At 41.3% G+C, this 18,768-nt stretch overlaps 1 protein-coding gene across 6 annotated transcripts in view; it reads left to right on the forward strand.

The window, feature by feature from the left end:
* Positions 1-18,768, forward strand: part of EZH1 (enhancer of zeste 1 polycomb repressive complex 2 subunit) — a 31,545-nt gene continuing 12,777 nt past the window's right edge. Inside the window, exons 1-12 of one of the 6 annotated variants that reach the window (XM_086357596.1) lie at positions 1-36; positions 2,030-2,078; positions 2,180-2,293; positions 9,249-9,339; positions 9,928-10,055; positions 10,177-10,305; positions 11,677-11,796; positions 13,111-13,231; positions 15,038-15,214; positions 16,317-16,419; positions 17,302-17,465; positions 17,849-17,940. In XM_086357596.1, the coding sequence (XP_086213722.1) occupies positions 9,939-10,055; positions 10,177-10,305; positions 11,677-11,796; positions 13,111-13,231; positions 15,038-15,214; positions 16,317-16,419; positions 17,302-17,465; positions 17,849-17,940 (1,023 nt within the window). In that variant the 5' untranslated portion in view covers positions 1-36; positions 2,030-2,078; positions 2,180-2,293; positions 9,249-9,339; positions 9,928-9,938. Of the gene's footprint in view, positions 274-713; positions 789-2,029; positions 2,079-2,179; positions 2,294-8,204; positions 8,357-9,248; positions 9,340-9,927; positions 10,056-10,176; positions 10,306-11,676; positions 11,797-13,110; positions 13,232-15,037; positions 15,215-16,316; positions 16,420-17,301; positions 17,466-17,848; positions 17,941-18,768 lie in introns of those variants that run through there. The other 5 variants (XM_086357597.1, XM_086357598.1, XM_086357595.1 and 2 more) reach the window with 5 other exon arrangements.

The following is an 18,768-nucleotide window of genomic DNA, read 5'->3' on the forward strand; positions in this document are numbered from 1 at the left end:
GTGCTAGCGGTGGGTCCCTGCGGCTCGGGATGGAGGGTGAGTGAGTAAACAAGCCCCGGCCCGCCGGTGGGGCCGGGCCTCCGTGCCTCGCCACCGGGGAGCCTGAGGGAGGGAGAGTCGAAGGGATCAGAGAACTGGGGGGAAGCGGAGGGACACACCAACTGCCTGCCTGGGCTTAGCGGAGCTCCCACTCCCCGTTCCGAGAGCTGGGGGAAAGAGGACAGCTGGCCGAGCGAGCCCCAAGCGAGGACCGCGTCTGCGGCGGGGAGGGCGGTGTGTCCAGGAGGAGGAGCGGCGGGGGCGGGCCCGGGAACGCGAAATCCCGTTGGAGGGCGGGGTGGGCCAGGTGGGCGGGACCCCTGCGCGGGGAGGGCGAGGTGGGCGGTGGCAGCTGCGGGGGCCCTTAGCGAGGTGGACTGCTGGGGACTTGAGGACCAGACGCGGGGGGTCAGCTTTCGATGACTTTGGGGAGTGTTGAGGAAGCGGTGGCAGTAAAAACGGGGTGAGGCGAGTGAGGGTCCTAAGGCGCAGAATGGAAAGGGGCGCTCGTTCTCGGGGTCCAGGCGGTGCCGCGTGCCTCCGGGTTCTCACGCTCGGTGCTCCTCTCGCCTCCCCCAAGTCCTGGCCCTGAGTAAGAGGCTTCTCTCCAAATTTGGTCTCGCGCCAATCCCTGCCTACCCCAGAATTCTCTTGGGGATCGAATAATGTAAGGGAAAGAGCCTTGAAGCAAAAGCAAGGTGGTGTATTTGGGACGTGCCTGTTAGGAAATGTGGAGCAAACTTATTTCGGTAAAAAGTTACTACTGAGAAATTGTTTCGGGAGCGGGGAGGGGAAAGGATATGGAAGAGTGTTAGTGCCGCCGGTGGAAATATTGAGAGTGGGCTTTTCATAGGTGAAATACGGGATTATAGCTGGAGTCGCCTAGGTATCGCGATAGTCCAGAGCTAGAGGGATGAGGATGGGGCTAAGAGCCGAGGTAGCCATGGGTGCGTGTGAAGATGGCCACGACTGTGAGAGTCTCTTCCGCCTTTGCTGCCATGATGCCTGTGAAGAGAAAAATCCCCCATCGGGTTCTTTTAAGTTTAAGAAACTTAAAGGAAGTTTCCAGCGTTAGAAGGTGCCAACTTTATCAGAGGTTTCTGTGAGAGCCTGTCTATTTTAAGCCTTGGAATCCCTAGAGCTGGAATGGGTGGCATTGATAAAAGAAGATTACTTAATTGCATAGAAGAAAGTGTGTATGAGGAGATAAAGTACTTTAAACACACACATAAGTGCACACATTTATAATAGAGGCAAAGATCATCTATAAAGATCTAATAATACTACTATTGTCATGCTGAGTGTGTGTATTACAGACAGCGGGAATTAATTCTCCCAGGGGAGAAATGTTGGCTTGTTTTATTCACTGATGCACTTTGAATGCAAAAACAGTGCCAGGCACACAGTAGGTGAGCAATAGATCTTTTTAAAAGTTAGTTATCAGTTTATTTCTGGCTGCATCGCATCTTAGCTGCAGCACTCTTTCGTTGCCTCCACTCCTGCCAGCATGTGGGATCTTAGTTCCTTTACCAGGGATGAAACCTGCACCCTCTTCCCTGGAAGATGAATTCCTAACCACTGGACCTCCAGGGAAGTCCCCTCAATACATGTTTGTGGAATAAAGAAATAGTGGGAAGATCCCTGGGACTGGCAGTGGGAAGATCCCTGGGACTGGCAGTTGGAAGATCTGCATCCAGGTAGTGGAAGAACTGACAGACTACTCATAGGCCAGTCATGGAACTGGATGCCAAGGTAGTTTTCAAACTTGCTGAAGTGGAAGTGCTGTTACTTTAGTTCTCTTTGAAACAGCACTAGAAGAAGGCGCCTAGGGTTAAAAGTGAAATTTTATGCCCAAGAAGACTTTTGTGAGGAAATGTAGTTAGACTTGTTTCACTTATACTTGCCTTTGAATTAGCATGCCTTTAAAAAGCTATTTAAAATATTATATTTAGCTTTTTAATTCTTGAGATCTGAAATCTGGCCTTCTTAGTTCTCTAGGTAACAGTTCCCACCCTTGGTTTGTGCCTTATGTGAAACAGGTAACAGTTTATTTCACTAAGTTTATGTTTTTCATGTGTATACTCAAGTTTAAAAACTTTTTAAACAATGTATACATTGTTGGACTTGCCTGGTGGTCCAGTGGCTAAGACTGCACTCCCAGTGCCAGGGCCTTTTGATCCCTGGTCAGGGAACTAGATTCCACCTGCTGTAACTAAAGATCCTGTATGCTCCAGCTAAGACCTGGCAGAGCCAAGTAAGTAAATATATATATATTTTTAAGTTTATGCTTAGTTAATTAGCTACTTGCCAAAAAAGATTTGAGGCAAGTGTTTTAGCCACTTTGGCCATCTGATGCGAAGAGCTGACTCATTGGAAAAGACCCTGATAGCTGGGAAAGATTGAAGGCAGGAGGAGAAGGGGACGACAGAGGCCGAGATGGTTGGATGGTGTCGCTGACTCAATGGACATGAGTTTCAGCAAGCTCCGGGAGTTGTGATGGACAGGGAACCCTGGCATGCTGCAGTCCATGGGGTCGCAAAGAATCGGACATGACTGAGCAACTGAACTGAACTGAAAAACACTTTACATTTCTACATCAGACAGTTAAACTGCAGAGAAAAAAGAAAAAAAACAAGGCAGAGGGTCTGAATAGGTATTCCAAAAAAGACACACTGATCACCAACAGGCACATGAAAAGCTACTCTTCATCACTAATCAACAGGGAAATGCAAATGAAAACCACAATAAGATATCACTTCACACCTGTTGAAATGGCTGTTATTAAAAAAGACAAGAGATAACAAATGCTGGTGAGGATGTGAAGAAAAGGGAACCTTGCTGCACTGTTGGTGGTAATGTGAATTGGTACAGCCACTATGGAAAACAGTGGAGATTCCTTAAAAATTTTTTAAAAACTGCCATACAATCCATCAAGTCCACTTCTGGGTATTTAGCTGAAGAAAATGAAAACTGTAATTCAAAAAGATATATGCACCCCAATATTCAAAGCAGCATTATTTACAATACCCAAGATATAGAAACAACCTAAGTGCCCATCAACAGATGAATGAATAAAAATGTGACACACACAAAATATTTTGCAACTTAACAACAACGTGGATAGACTTGGAGGATATTATGCTTCTTGAAATAAGTCAGACAGTAGAAGATGAATACTGTTTGTTTTCTTTTATATGTGGAATCTAAAAGATAACACATTTAAAAATGAAAATATGTAGAGAAGGGTAAAGAGAATTAGATTAGGATTGAGGGAGAGGGTTTTAAGGGAAAAATTGCTTTTAGAGAATACCTCCATTTCAGAAAATGCCTAGTTTTGCTTGTTTTTAATTTGACCAAACTGTGTATTGAGCTCTTACCCAACATCTTTAGTCCAACTGTCTTATCATTTGGGATTTCATCACTCCAGACCTTGAAGTCAAGAGTTCCTTAATGAGGTAGAGTTTAGTGCCTCTGATGTGTTATGTTCTCAGACATAGTAGCCCTAATATTTTGATTCAGAATGGAATAATTGAAAAGTCTTGTTTTATTAATGATAATGAGCAGTCTACATACTTTTTTTTTTTTTTCCTAGCCAAGGTTCAAGGCTTATGGGATTTTAGTTCCCTGACTAGGGATCGAGCCCAGGTTCTCAGCAGTGAGAGCATGGAGTCCTGACCCCTGGCCTGCCAGGAAATTCCCATTAGACAGAAAACATTAAGCCTTGTGCTCCTGTAATTCAGAACCAGTCACGGTAGAGCTGTAGCCTTTTAGGAGTTTCCTTTAACTCGTCTGAATCAGTGTTGTACATGCTAAGAGCCAGCATTTTCCTTGGGTCTCATAAAAGCTAATTCTGCTTTGATTTTTGTCACTGTTGTCTCAAATACACACAACCTGATTCTCTTAATAAAGGAACACTAGAAAATGTTAATGCTATAATTTTATTTTAAATTAAGAATTCAGGGTCACAACTTCTTGTTAGTGACTTTTTTTCTATATGTACAGCCCAGAGGTTCAGTGAGTTTTCATAAAAGTACATAGTTAGGGCTTACCTGGTGGTTCAAGATTATCTGCCTGCCAGTGCTGGGGACCCGGGTTCAATCCCTGCTCTAGGAAGATCCCACATTCTGCATGGCAACCAAGCCTGTGCACTACTACTACTGAGCCAGCACTCTAGAGCTGGTACTCTGCAAGAGAAGCTACCACAATAAGAAGCCCGAGTACCACAGCTAGAGTAGACCCTGCTCTCCACAACTAGAGAAAGCCACATGACCCAGAAGATCCAGCACAGCCACAAATACGTCTTTTTTAAAACTGCACTAAAAAAAAGTTCATAGTCATATAACCATCACCACAGCCAAGGTATTTTTATCACCTCAAAAATGTCCCTTATGCTTCTTTTCATGTAATTCCTTTCTATTCTAGTCATATAAGTGGAGTCAAAGTATACAATTTTTGTGTCTGATTTCTTTCACGTAACATAAGGCTTTTGCAATATATAGGAACTGTTTGCAATACATCTGCATATATAGGAACTGTCCGTTCCTTATTATTGGAGAGTAGTATTCCATTGTATGTATACACTGTACTTTGTATACATTCACTAATCCATAGATATTTGTATTGTTTCCACTTTGTGGCTATTATGAATAAAGACGCTTTGCACATTTGTGTACAGGTCTTTATGGGGATGTATATTTTCATTTCTCTCCGATAAATAATTAGAAATTGTAGGCCAGGTTGTGTAGTAAGTACACATTAACATTTTTAAAAAGGGGACTTCCCTGGTAGTCCAGTGGTTAAGACTCCATGCTTCCAATGCAAGTCAACCCCTGGTCAGGGAACTAAGATCCCACATGTGCTGTGACATGGCCAAAAAACGAAAAAAAAGGAAATGGGCTTCTCTGGTGGCTCAGTGGTAAAGAAAATGCCTGCCAGTGCAGGAGACATGGGTTTGATTCCTGCTCTGAAAAGAAGCTACACGCCAAGGAGCAACTAAGCCTGTGCACCACAACTGTTGAACCTGTGCCCTAGAGCTGAGGAGCCACAACCAGTGTAGCCCAAGTGCCCTAGAGCCTGTGCTCTGCAACAAGAGAAGTCACTGCAATGAGAAGCCTGAATACTGCATCTAGAGTAGCCCTCGATCAGTGCAACTGGAGAAAAGTCCACACAGCAATGAAGACCTAGCTCAGCCAAATAAACAAATAATTTTTAAAAAGCAAAAACAACAACTGGCAAACTTTTCCAAAGTGGTTGTACCATATTGCATTAGCACCAGCAGTACATGAGGATTGTATTGCTCCACATCTTCACCACTGGTATTATAAATCTTTTTAATACTAGCCATTTTGTGGTTGTATAATAGTTATGTCACTGTGGTTTTAATTTGCATTTCCCTGATGACTAATGATTATTGTTGAGTTGCGCAGTCATGTCCAACTCTTTGTGGACCCCATGGACTGGGGTATATAGCCTGCCAGGCTCCTCTGTCCACAGGATTTCCCAGGCAAGAATACTGGAGTGAGTTGTCATTTCCTTCTCCAGGGTATCTTCCTGACCCAGGGATGGAACCTGAGTCTCCTGCATTGGCAGGTTGATTCTTTAGTGCCTGAGCCACCAGGGAAGCCCAGTGACTAATGATAGCATCTTTCTGTGGCTTATTTGTCATTTCTATATCTTTTTTGGTGGAGTATCTGTTCAAAGTTTTGGCGTACTTTTTATTTGGTGTCTATCTTATTATCGAATTGTAGGCGTTATTCATATAAAGACTTATTTTTAAACTTCTTAACTGTGATAGCATATGTTTTGGAGTTTATTTTCAATGTATAGGTGAATGTAATGAAAAGCTCTTAGCTTAGTACTTAACTGGAATGTGAATAGTGTTTTGCATATGTAAGTAATTAAATAACAGATACAGTAAAATTTAAAATATTTTTTTGTGTGGCACTTCTTTTGCCTAAGATGAATAAACCCATTTCTCCTAATCTGTTCTAGTGAATGCTGAGTTTTTTGTTTGCTTGCTTTTTTTTTTTTTTAATCTTTGAAGTGATAGTTGTTAGTGTTCGAGTGCTATGGGAACCCATCTTGGCTGTGCTTCAGTTGTTTATTTTAATCATACCTATCTGTTCCAAACAGTATGTCTCATCTTCCTCATATACTTTGTGGGGACTAACTGCCAAATAAACTTTAGAGATACTGAAAACCCGTTAAAAAGCCAAGCAAAATAAATATTGGCTCATGATCACATGAGATTCAAATGTCACTTTAATTGTTAAAGAAGGAAGGGTGGCTTATTTTATGTTATGATTGGATAAAACCCAATGATATGTTCATGTATATGTGTACTACTCTGGCCAAATAAAGCACCTGAGTAAAATTAGAAATAGTGCCATTGATCATTAGACTATTCTGGTGTGCTTGCTATCATCTCTTTTGACAGACTATAAGAGATCACATTTCAGCTGTAATTCCTTTTTTGTGTATGTAGAATTTAATTAATTAATTAATTTATCTTTGGCTGTGCTGTGTCTTCGTTGTTGCCTGGGCTGCTCTCTAGCTCTGATACACAGGCTTCTCCTTGCTGTGGTTTCTCTTGTGGATCACAGGCTCTACAGTGAGCGTGAACTCAGCAGTTGCAGCTCCCAGGCTCTAGAGCACAGGCTCAATAGTTGTGGCACTTGGGCTTAGCTGCTCTTTGGCATGTGGTATCTTCCTGGATCAGGGATCGAACCTATGTCTCCTGCATTGATAGGCAGATTCTTTACCACTGAACCACCAGGGAAGCCCTGTAACTTCCTTTTTTTATTTTCTCAATAAAAATATTGATGTTTTCCTGTGGCTGTCTCCTCTAAGAAATCTACAACACACGTACATACTAGCAGCTGTGGATTCTTTTCCATTACTTGGTCTCCATTTTTACCTTATTTTTGTCTGCTTTTTTTTTTTTAAATCCAGCTGTGAGGCTTTCGGGATCTTAGTTCTGAGACCAGAATTGAACCTCAGACCCTTGGTAGTCAAAGGGTTTTAACAACTGAATTGCAAGGGAACTCCTAGTCTCCAGCTTTAAATGGATGGAACAACCTGCCTTAAGCTTACTGTTTCAAAAGGAAATGAGTTCCAAAAGCAATGGGAGAGGGATTGCAGTTCAGAATAAATTTTGGGGTCATTTGGGTCTTGAAAAGGGTAACCTAAGGTTTCTTAGGGAGGCAGTTTTATCCTAGATTTGAACCATTTTTTCATCTCCTGGAGCAAATTATTATTAAGCTTGTTCAGGGCAGAAATTAGATGGGCAGCTACTTAATATTACATGTGAGCGGGGTGTATGTTATTAAATAGTTTTTTAATTCTAAGAAAGAGTCCCTCTTTTGGCCCCCATTTCATAGAGAAATGAAACATACTTAAAAGATATAAGAGAAAGAGAGATGCTGTAATTTATAGGAAATAAATTCAGAATTGCTTAAGTTTTTTTTTTTAATAACCCAACACCTTAGCTTCTGGGATTCCAGTTCTTAGATTATGGTGGTGTTTCATTCCCTTCCCCCAGAGAGATAATATTTAACTTACAGAGAATTGCTTTTAAGAGCTTGAATCAGTTGATTACAAGTGATTAAGAGTGAACACAGTGAGTCTGTCTGTTTCTTTGCTATTCTGTCTTTCCTTTTTTAAAAAAATTTATTTTTTATTCTTGGCTGTACTGGGTGTTCATTGATGTGCAAGGGCTTTCTCTAGCTGTGGTGCATGGGCTTCTTACTGTAGTGACTTCTCTTGTTTTGGGGCCCAGGTTCAGAAGTTGTGACACATGGGCTTAGTTGCCACGTGTCATGTGGAATATTCTGGGCCAGGGATTGAACCCATGTTCCCTGCATTGGCAGGCAGGTTCTTAACCACTGGACCACCAGGGAAGCCCTGTCCTTCCTTGATGTATCCTCTGAGTTTAATATAGCATTATACCCATCCATTTGATTCTTCAAATGAAACATTCCCATATAGTCCTCTTAAAGTCCAGTTGAATGAGGTATTATAGTAATGATCTAATCAATGGCATATGTGTGACCTTGGGTTGAATTTTGCTGTTTTCTTGTCTATGCTATTATTTCTTATGGGTGAAAACAGGTAATTTTCACATGCTTCTAAACTTTAGTTTCTGTTTCAAATTTTGACTCTTCATAGCTCCTTCTAGGGGCTTCCCTGGTAGCTCAGCTGGTGAAGAATATGCCTGCAATGCAGAAGACCCCAGTTTGATTCCTGAGTTGGCAAGATCTTCTGAAGAAGGATAGGCTACCCACTCCAGTATTCTTGGGCTTCCCTCGTAGCTCAGCTAGTAAAGAATCTACCTGCAATGTGGGAGACCTGGGTTCAATTCCTGGGTTGGGAGGATCCCCTGGAGAAGGGAATGACTACCCACTCCAGTATTCTAGTATTCTGGCCTGGAGGATTCCATGGACTGTGTAGTCATGGGGTCCCAAAGAGTTGGACACGACTGAGCAACTTTCGGAGAAGGTGATGGCACCCCACTCCAGCACTCTTGCCTGGAAAATCCCATGGATGGAGGAGCCTGGTGGGCTGCAGTCCATGGGGTCGCTAAGAGTCGGACATGACAGAGCGACTTCACTTTCACTTTTCACTTTCATGCATTGGAGAAGGAAATGGCAACCCACTCTAGTGTTCTTGCCTGGAGAATCCCAGGGACAGGGGAGCCTAGTGGGCTGCCATCTATGGGGTTGCACAGAGTCAGACACAACTGAAGCGACTTAGCAGCAGCAGCAGAGCAACTTTCATTTATAGCTCCTCATAATGTTTTTAGAAATTTAGTATGTTAGGCGAAATAATAGAATTAGTTCTCCAGGAACCTAAGTAGCCGATATAGAATAAAAATTTGTAGATTTTATTGAATTTTTACATATACTTAGTATTTGTTCTTTCTCTAAAGTAATTGATGGGCCTGGTGGCTGAGCCTAGAAATTGGTGCAGAAAAGCAGAAAAGTGCACTTGGTAATTGTGAGAATATATTTGTGTGTATGCCTGGAAAGATAGAATTTAATAAAATAAAGCTCCCTTCTCAAATGGCATCAAGTATTATTAGGATCTGATTTCCATGCAAATACTGTGGTAGCAGAGACTTTAAAGTCTTCATAGTTTTGGGGGGAACATCCTTCTGAGGATCTGACTATGCTCCACTGACTTGGAATGACTGTCTGTTCTCTTTTGAAAAGCTCAACATTTATTTTGCCTTTGTGTCTTGGCATTCCTCTGAAGAACAGAAGCCAATTGTAAAACCCTACCCTTCACCTTGTGTTCTATGAGGTAGGTAGAGCGTGGTCCAATAAGTACTTCTTTAAAACTGAACTTTAATTCAAGCGCCTCAAAAAGAACCCCCAGTGATTGGCAGTGTTATGTATTTCCATGTGTCATGCCGGTGACTTGGAGATGAGATTATGTTGTCATATTCGACCTTAATTGCTAGACATCTGGTAGATTTAGGCAATTTGGCAGGTATAGTTTTCTTGTGTGGGTGAATCTTTCCATGAAGCTCTTGATATTAACTTGGTTCCTGCTAAACATTTCTCTTAATCAAAGTAGTAAACAGGCTTCCAAAATTGCAAGTAATCCAAGTTTCTAAATATCTGTGAAAGTGAGAGCTAAATTAAAAGCAAGTTACCACAGAGGACAGTGGCTAAGCTTTTAGGTAATCAGACCAGGCATTGCTGATATGAAATCTTTTCTTAATTGGAACTTTCCATTGAACTCATAGATTTGTGTTCTTTACACAAATCTTGTTTTTGTGAATAAATGTAATGGGAATGAAAGCATAACTGACCATGTTTATTTGAATTTGAGGAATGTGTCATTTCCAAGAAGTAAAATGCCATTTGTCATCTCTGTCTCTCTTAGATTACAGCAAAATGGATATACCAAATCCCCCGACGTCCAAATGTATCACTTATTGGAAGAGGAAAGTTAAGTCTGAATACATGCGACTTCGGCAGCTTAAACGGCTTCAGGCGAATATGGGTGCAAAGGTAGAAATACTTCACAAGTGAAAGGCTATAAATTGATTCAATATGGAGGGGTTGGATTTTTTATTTTTATCTTTTAACTCTTCTCTTAAAATCCTAACAAGTTTTTCCTTGGCTCTGCTAGGCTCTCTATGTAGCAAATTTTGCAAAAGTTCAAGAAAAAACCCAGATCCTCAATGAAGAATGGAAGAAGCTTCGTGTCCAACCTGTTCAGTTAATGAAGCCTGTGAGTGGGCATCCTTTTCTCAAAAAGGTACTTCCAGTGTCTAAGCTTGGCCTTTCTCTTTTCCTTGGATTTAAGGATTTTTTTTTTTTCTTTTCTTTTCTGTATCTCTGGCTTATTGGGCTTCCCTGGTGGCTCAGATGGTAAAGAATCCACCTGCAATGCAGGAGAAGTGGGTTCAATCCCTAGGTTAGGAAGATCCCCTGGAGAAGGAAATGGCAACCCACTCCAGTATTCTTGCTTGGAGAATCTCATGGACAGAGGAGCCTGGTGGGCTACAGTCCACAGGGTTGCAAAGAGTCGGACATGACTGAGCGACTTCACACACACACACACAGTATTCTTTCCTGGAGAAAGTCCATGGACAGGGGAGCCTGGTGGCCTGCAGTCCATGGGGTCACACTTATTATTATTAGAAAATAAAGACAATGGATGCAATTACTGTAGTCATCTTTGAATAACTGGGATGGTGAACCTGAAACTTAAAGAATAACTGTGGAACTTCCTGGTGGTCCAGCCATTAAAACCCCACACTTCCAATGCAAGGGGCACAAGTTCAATCCCTGCTCAGGGAACTAAGATCCTGTATATTCCAGGCTGCAGCCTGAGAATAAATAAATAAAATCAAAAGGACATCAGACTCATTACCAAATTGTATTATTGAAAAAAAAAGAATAACGGTTTTGCCTTTTGTTCTTTTCAGCTAATGAGTTTAATCATGAGTTTTACCTAGAAAAATAAGACATTTGCTGTCTACTTTCCTGGGCTCTGTATACAAGCTTCAAAGCAGCCTCTTTTGTGGCTTTTTTGGTACCTCAGCTATTTTGAAGTTGGAAAAGGAATGCTGTGGGTAATTGACCAATATGGTCAACGGGACATCCTTTTTGTAAACTAAAAAAATCACTCTGTTAGTTTCTTATAGAGATGATGTTTCTAAAATATAAAAAACAGATAGTTTATGAAGGGCACTTTTCTTTCCCAAAGCAAACGGTGACCATAATCTCTGTACCACTTGGCTTCCCCCTGTAGTGTCCCCATCAGCTCTGCAGCTAAGCTGAAGTCCACTGCAAAGTTTAGGTCTTCAGGAAAACTTCCTTGTCTTCGTTCTCATCTCCTAGGACACTCAGAGGCTCTTTGCTGTCAGGTACAGCCCAAAGAGATCAACAGTTTTAGATGGAGATAAACAACAGTTGAATATGGGAGGCCAAGGGCAATAGACAGTTCCTGCTTCCCACAGGTTTACAACTGAGGGATTCCTTTTAGGAGCTCGATGTTACAAAATCCTCAACTTAGTCACTTGTAAGAATTAGAAGGCTACTGGGATAATTTTGGAAGGAAACTCCCATTCTCTCTTGGGTTGTGGACCTGCCTTCCCTCTCCATGTCATTGCTTGTATTTCAGTGTACCATAGAGAGCATTTTCCCGGGATTTGCAAGCCAGCACATGTTAATGAGGTCTCTGAACACAGTTGCCTTGGTTCCCATCATGTACTCGTGGTCCCCTCTCCAGCAGAACTTCATGGTATGTATTGAAAGTACTATGGTGATTGTTTAAATGGAATGATTTTTTTCTTTTTTTAACATTGAAATGCTGGCACTCCTCTCAGGGGAAAGATTGTCAGAATATACTTAACAAAGCTTGGACATGCAGGGCAGAATGTTTTTGTGATTTACTGACTCTGAAAAACACATATAGCAAATTGTTCTAACTTGTTAGCTTTTGCGTTCTCTGGAGTGTACTTCAGAATTGATGCTGTTTCGTTTTTGAATGAAACAGATTGGGCAAGAGTCCAGCTTTCCTTTACTACCTTGGTCCAATTTTATAACATTGCGTGCAGTTAAATGTATTCTAAATCAGACACTTCAGGCTTTAGCAGGTTGACAGCTCCCTGCTGATGGAGCAATCCTTTCTTAATCCCCTAAAGGCAAGATGCTGTGAAAGCAACTGAGATAGCAGAGGCACACGTGGATCTCCAGTCCTTTCATCTGGGGCTTTATGCTGACTCCTGCCAGGATTATTTGTGGTTCTGATAATCAGGCTGCTAAATACTGCCATCGCTTATTGTGTCTGGTGACAGATAGCAGTTCTGCTGACTGGAATAGGATATAGGTTAACAGAAGGAAATCATCTCTTAGAAGAAAACTTCAGAGTAACTCTACTTGATAGCTATAGAACTGAAAATGACTGTTTTCTGCTGAACCACAAAACAAAATCCATTCATATTGTTTATTGCCAGAAAATATACATAGCTCATTCTGTAATTGACTTTAGGTTCTCACTGAGGGTGAGTGATATCAGTTGTAATAAGAATTTTTATTATGTTTATGGGAGGTTAATCTTAGTCTGTATAATAGAATATACAAATATTTTATGGTTGCCAATTTCTGTTTTAATTACTGCAGTTATGTTGTAGTTTATATTCTTGAAAGTCTTCCTTTTCATCTGTCTATGTGATATTTGTACCAATTTCACAATGTTTAGTGGATTAAATGACATAATAGATGGAATCACTATGAGAAAGAAATGTGTTGTCAGATTTTAGGTGTTGGTGGGAATATTTTTAACATCCAGCTTAACATTTGGTAGTTAATATCCTCAGGTAGTAAAGCTGACTTTTTTTTCTTCCAAGAGTAGCATGACTCCCATTTGAGGCTTTGTTGCCAAAATGACTGGTCTTTAAAATGTAGTGAACTTTGTAACCAAAGGCATTTTTAGGAGCTTTACAGCAGCAAAAATGGTTCAGCACACACAGGTTCCATTAAACAGGAAAGAGAAAAAAAAAAAAAAACAGGACGGAGGAGATGCACAGCAAACAAACATTTGGTTTGATTTCAGGTGGAAGATGAGACAGTTTTGTGCAATATCCCCTACATGGGAGATGAGGTGAAAGAGGAAGATGAGACTTTCATTGAGGAACTGATCAATAACTACGATGGCAAAGTCCACGGTGAAGAAGGTAGTGGCGCTGGGCTCCTAAGGAGAGGACTGTATTAGGATGTGCCTCTTGGTTCATGTGTATCATTAGCTTGCTTTTATCTGCTGCCTCGTGATGTATACACTGAAGACTATTTCCATGTCACCACATGGCTGGAAGTAAACATTTTATATTACAAATAACCCCAGTTAAATTTTAAGAGGATTTGGAGGAATTCCCTGGTGGTCCAGTGGTTAGGAGGCCACACAGTCATCTCCAGGGTCCCGGGGTTCAGTCCCTGGTTAGGAGACTAAGATCCTACAAGTCATGCAGCATGGCCAAAAAAAAAAAGAGTTGAGACATAAAAGGATTGTATAGTAATGTAATGGTTATATAGTAATATGATTTTCTCTCTAGTGGGTGGAGAGAAAATTTAGTGAATAAATAAGTTTGGTCTTAGAAGTCTACCATAAATCCATCCAAGGCTATTTTGTTCTTTGTTTCCCTTTCTGTGATACTGGCAATGAGCATAACCTCTCTTCTTAGATCCAAATACTCCTGAATCTCCCAGAAGTTGGCAAGAATATTCTGACTTTCCTAAAAGTGTTACCAAACCAAACTTGGGTCTGCTCACTTGAGTGCGATAAAGCCAATCTATTGACACCAGGTGGTGGTGAAGGAAAGTACAGTCTTTATTGTAGGGCGCCAAGCACGGAGAAGGGGCAGCTCAAGCTCAAAGGACCAGAACTACCTAATGGCTTTCAGGGGAAGGATTTAAAAGGCAGTGTGAGGGAGAGAACTGCAGGGTGTATGATCAGTTGTGCCCACTTCTTGGATTGGTTGGCATCTGGGTGAAGTTTCAAGCCTCATCAACCTTCTGGTTTCAACCAGTCTAGGGTCTTCATGCTTGCGGTCAGCAGTTTTTGTCTGGTGGGAGGTCTGCTTCTTATAAAACAACTTAGGAATGTGTGTCAGGCCTTTATCTTTCTTTTGGGGAACTGGGAGTACAGTGATTCTGCTGTGTTGCAGATTTATAGTCTAAATTGTTACCAGTTTCCTGGCCCAACAGCTTTTCTTTGTTTCTATGTCTTCACATTTCTTAATCATTACCTCTGGAGCCAACCTTTTTGTGACTTAGGGAAGACCCGGGAGACTAAAGCAAAAACCTTTTACTTCAGAGGACAAGGGCAAAGGAACTTGTGTATGATTTCAAAAGCAAGTCATTTGTATTTAGTTTTAGTTTTAGAAAAAGTTGTTAGTATGTAAGAAGGGGAAAGATAGGGGAAAACTCTTCATAGATTGCAAACCAGTGGCTTCAGCCTGCTCTTTTGACTATTGTGTTGTCAAAAGATGCTGTTGTGATGCCATTGAAATGCATTGTTTATACACGGTGCCCTCTAGTGTTCTGAGGCTTTATCCTAAGTTGTATTAATAGTTTAACCCCATGTAGTATGATTTTTTTTTTAAAGTATATTGTCTTTTGAGTCAACGATGTTACTACTGACCCATCACTTGCAAAACCAAGTACATTTTCATCATTTTTTTCTCTGTCCTATTTGTATTGTTGGCCCACTTTTGTGATATTTTGAACCGTAAATACAGGTTGATCTATTACTGAGGCAGTGAAAACCCCCGTAAAAATAAAGTCCATAACTGGATTTCCCACTCTAGCCAGCTGAACCGTTGCAATTTTAAGAACCAGTCAAATTATTGTAACTCCCTGGTTGTCCTCATAAAAATGTACATATATTATCTTGAGTCTCAAAAGTGAATACAGGAAAACCTTCTGAGGAGGACTAATGGAGTATGAAATGATCACCGCTCATCCATCTAATTCTTATATTTCAGAGATGATTCCTGGCTCTGTCCTGATCAGTGATGCTGTTTTCCTGGAGTTGGTAGATGCTCTGAATCAATACTCGGATGAAGATGAAGAAGGGCACAACGACACCTCAGATGGAAAGCAAGATGACAGCAAAGAGGATCTGCCAGTAACAAGAAAGAGGAAACGACATGCTATTGAAGGTGAAGAGCATGACCTCCTTATTCCACCTGGGGTGACAGGGAAAGGGAAGAAAGCAAAAGATAGGTTTATTTCTTATTAAAGGCTGTTGGCACTTCTCACTGGTCCACTTAAAAGGAGAATGTGTTTACTGATTGATGGTTTAAGATAGCTGTGATTTAGCTGAAGAAAAAACTAGGAGAACTTTAGACAGTAATCATTGTTTATTTCTAATTATAAAAAATAATGTGTTTGAAAAATATGGCAAGTTATAAAGAATAAAGTAAAATTACCCTATTATCTTGCTACCTAGAAGTAGTTTTTTTAGTATTAATATTTCCTTCTAAACTTAAAAAATGTATATATAAAAATATACACATGTACACCTGAAATGTATTATGTGTATTTTATCTCAGTTTTTAAAAAGTACCTAAGTAAATCAACATATATATATATGGTAGGTGAAGTTAGTATCATACCACATATGTGTATATACACACAGATAATTTTATACCCCTTATTATTTAATCTTACATCATGAGCATTTTCCCATGTTAGACAATATTTAATTAATTTCATATTTAATTGTACTTTGTTATTTAATTATACCATATGTCTAGACACAAAGTGTCTTCTCTTCTTATAACAAATTTACAGTATCCATCTTGTTCTTTGTTTTTTGTTTTTGTTTTCCATCTTGTTCTTTGGCATTGACATTATGGTAGGTACTTCTATACTCGGGTCTCTCCATAAAAACTTCTATTTTCACTTCCAGATTCTGTCTTACACTGTAGATTTTTTTTTTTTTTGGCCATACCATGAGTCTTGTGGGATCTTAGTTCTCCAATCAGGGATTGAATCCAGGCCCTCGGCAGTGAAAGCTCAGAGTCTTAACCACTGGGCCACCATGGAATTCCCCTGGACTGTGGATTTTGTTGTTAATATGTAGATGGCTCTGATCTCCTTAGCTACCAGTAGCCTGTTAGATAGGTCCAGGTAGCACTGACCTTCTTTCTGTATTCTGACATAGTCAATGGTTGAGTTAAAAAGCAGCTCTAATCAGAATGCCATGACAAAAGTACAAGATGATCAACTAGCTTTGTTTGTGTATCGTTTCCAATCCAGGCAGCAAAAAGAGTTCCAAGAAACAATTCCCAAACGACATGATCTTCAGTGCGATCGCCTCGATGTTCCCTGAGAACGGTGTCCCAGACGACATGAAGGAGAGGTAGGATGGCTGCCCCCCGCAGGCCATGTAGACCACTCAGGCAAAACTTGCATACAGGCTTTTTTTGGGTTATAAAAAGTCTCATTTTTGGTAAGTGCATTTTGATTTGCCTACACTTCTGATTACCTCTAAATGCCCATTCCCACGTTAAAGGTCATCGTTTGCTGGCTTTTGCGTAAATCTGGGCAGAGAAGTTTTAAGGTTTTGCCACTTTACTGGAGAGTTATTCCAGCACCATACTTAGAAAATATTTCCCTTCCCTTACTTTCATATATACACATACCAGGCCTGGCATCATTACAATGCTGAACCTACCTGCTTATACATAAAGACCTATTGAAAAAAAATACGCATCATCCCTTTTCTCCCTTGGCAGACCATTTCTGGATAACTGTCAGTATTCAGTCTGCATTTTCTTTTTTGTTTTTAATTAAAAATTTTTTATTGGAGTATATTCGATTTATAATATGTTCGTTTTAGCAAAGTGGATCAGTTACACATCCACATCTGTTGTTTAGTCGCTATGTTGTGTCAGACTCTGTGTGACCCCCATGGACTGTTGCCCACCAGGCTCCTCTGTCCATGGAATTCTCCAGGCAGGAATACTGGAGTGGGGTGCCATTTCATTCTCTAGAGGATCTTCCCAACCCAGGCATCAAACCCATGAAACCCGTGACTCCTGCATTGGCAGTCCGGTTCTTTTGTCACTGAGCCACCAGGGAAGCCCACATATACATGTATTCAGTCTTTTTTGTTTTTGTTTAGATTCTTTTCCTGTGTAGGCTATTATAGAGCACTGAGTAGAGTTGCCCATATCAGTCTGCATTTTCTCAATGGAGACATTCCCTTGGAAGGCACTCTTACCTCTCTTTTCCGAACCAGGTACCGAGAGCTCACAGAGATGTCAGACCCCAATGCGCTCCCCCCGCAGTGCACACCCAACATCGACGGCCCCAACGCCAAGTCTGTGCAGCGGGAACAGTCTCTGCACTCCTTCCACACACTCTTCTGCCGGCGCTGCTTCAAATACGACTGCTTCCTTCACCGTGAGTGGGCTGCTCTGAAATGCTCTCCTGTTTTCCATCCCCAGCCACCATTTCATTCTCTTTATTTTTAATTTCTCCAATGGAATTCCTGGCTTCTGATCCGATAATGGTTTTACAAAGGGCCAGTTCTCTTTCCTCTTGTGTAGTTACAGTGTGGTGTGCTTCACACGATGAGGACAGATTAACCAGCAACACAGTTGTCCCGAGTTTCCTCTAGCTTTGGAAGAATTGTGTTGATGTCAGAAATGATTCCGCTTGATTCACCTTGATGATAGCTGTTTACATCTAAATTCTCCTCCAGTGGCTCCCTAATTCAGATTTGTTCCTCCTCCTCCTGTCTAGCAGATGAGCCATTGCAAACAGGACAGTTTTATGTTTTCCAGCTTTCCATGCCACCCCTAATGTGTATAAACGCAAGAACAAAGAAATCAAGATTGAGCCAGAACCGTGTGGCACAGACTGCTTCCTTCTGCTGGTACGTTTTAAATTCTTCTGCCATGGTTGAAATTGGTGGAAATCTGAGCAGGAAATGGTCCTTGGGCTTTCTGCCCCAGAGAACACAAACCACTTGGGCTGGTATATAACACCCTGAGGGTCACAAAGTGTAGATGAGACATGACTTCTGCTTGTAAGGAGCGCCCTGATTTTGCAGCAGTAGCACTGTGAAGTTAGTTTCATGGAGCGAGGTGTGAAGAACATTGAAGGCTTTTTTGCTCTAAACATCGTCTACTCAGATTTCAGAGTCTGAAACTGCTTTGTTTGACTTGGAGCTGTATGTGTGTGCACGAGACACTATCTTTGCTGTCTCCCTTTAACTGCATATAAATGTAGGAGGAACAACACATGAAGGTGCTCATATCTTATGTGAGGTAATCAGCCAGATGGACCCTTGCTGGCGGACAGACCTCATGTAGCAGTGTGCATTCTGCATTTATGTGGGGAGGCAGCCCACTGAGAGCTAGAAGGGAATAGGTTGAGTTGGACTTGTCAAAGACATAGTTTTGCTTTCTACACAATAGGGTGGGGCTTCCCTGGTAGCTCAGCTGCTAAAGAATCCACTTGTAATGCAGAAGACCCTGGTTTGATTCCTGGGTCTGGTAGATCCGCTGAAAAAGCAATAATAGGCTACCCACTCCAGTATTCTTGGGCTTCCTTGGTGGCTCAGCTCCCTGCCATGTGAGAGACCTGGGTTCGATCCCTGAGTTGGGAAAATCCCCTGGAGAAGGGAACAGCTACCTACTGCAGTATTCTGGCTGGAGAATTCCATGAACTGTATAGTCCTTGGGATCGCAAAGAGTCGGAC

This window comes from Bos grunniens, chromosome 19, assembly GCF_055505025.1.
Source record: "Bos grunniens cultivar Pamir isolate PY7600 chromosome 19, Bosgru_T2T1.0, whole genome shotgun sequence".
In the NCBI taxonomy this organism is placed as follows: domain Eukaryota; kingdom Metazoa; phylum Chordata; class Mammalia; order Artiodactyla; family Bovidae; genus Bos; species Bos grunniens.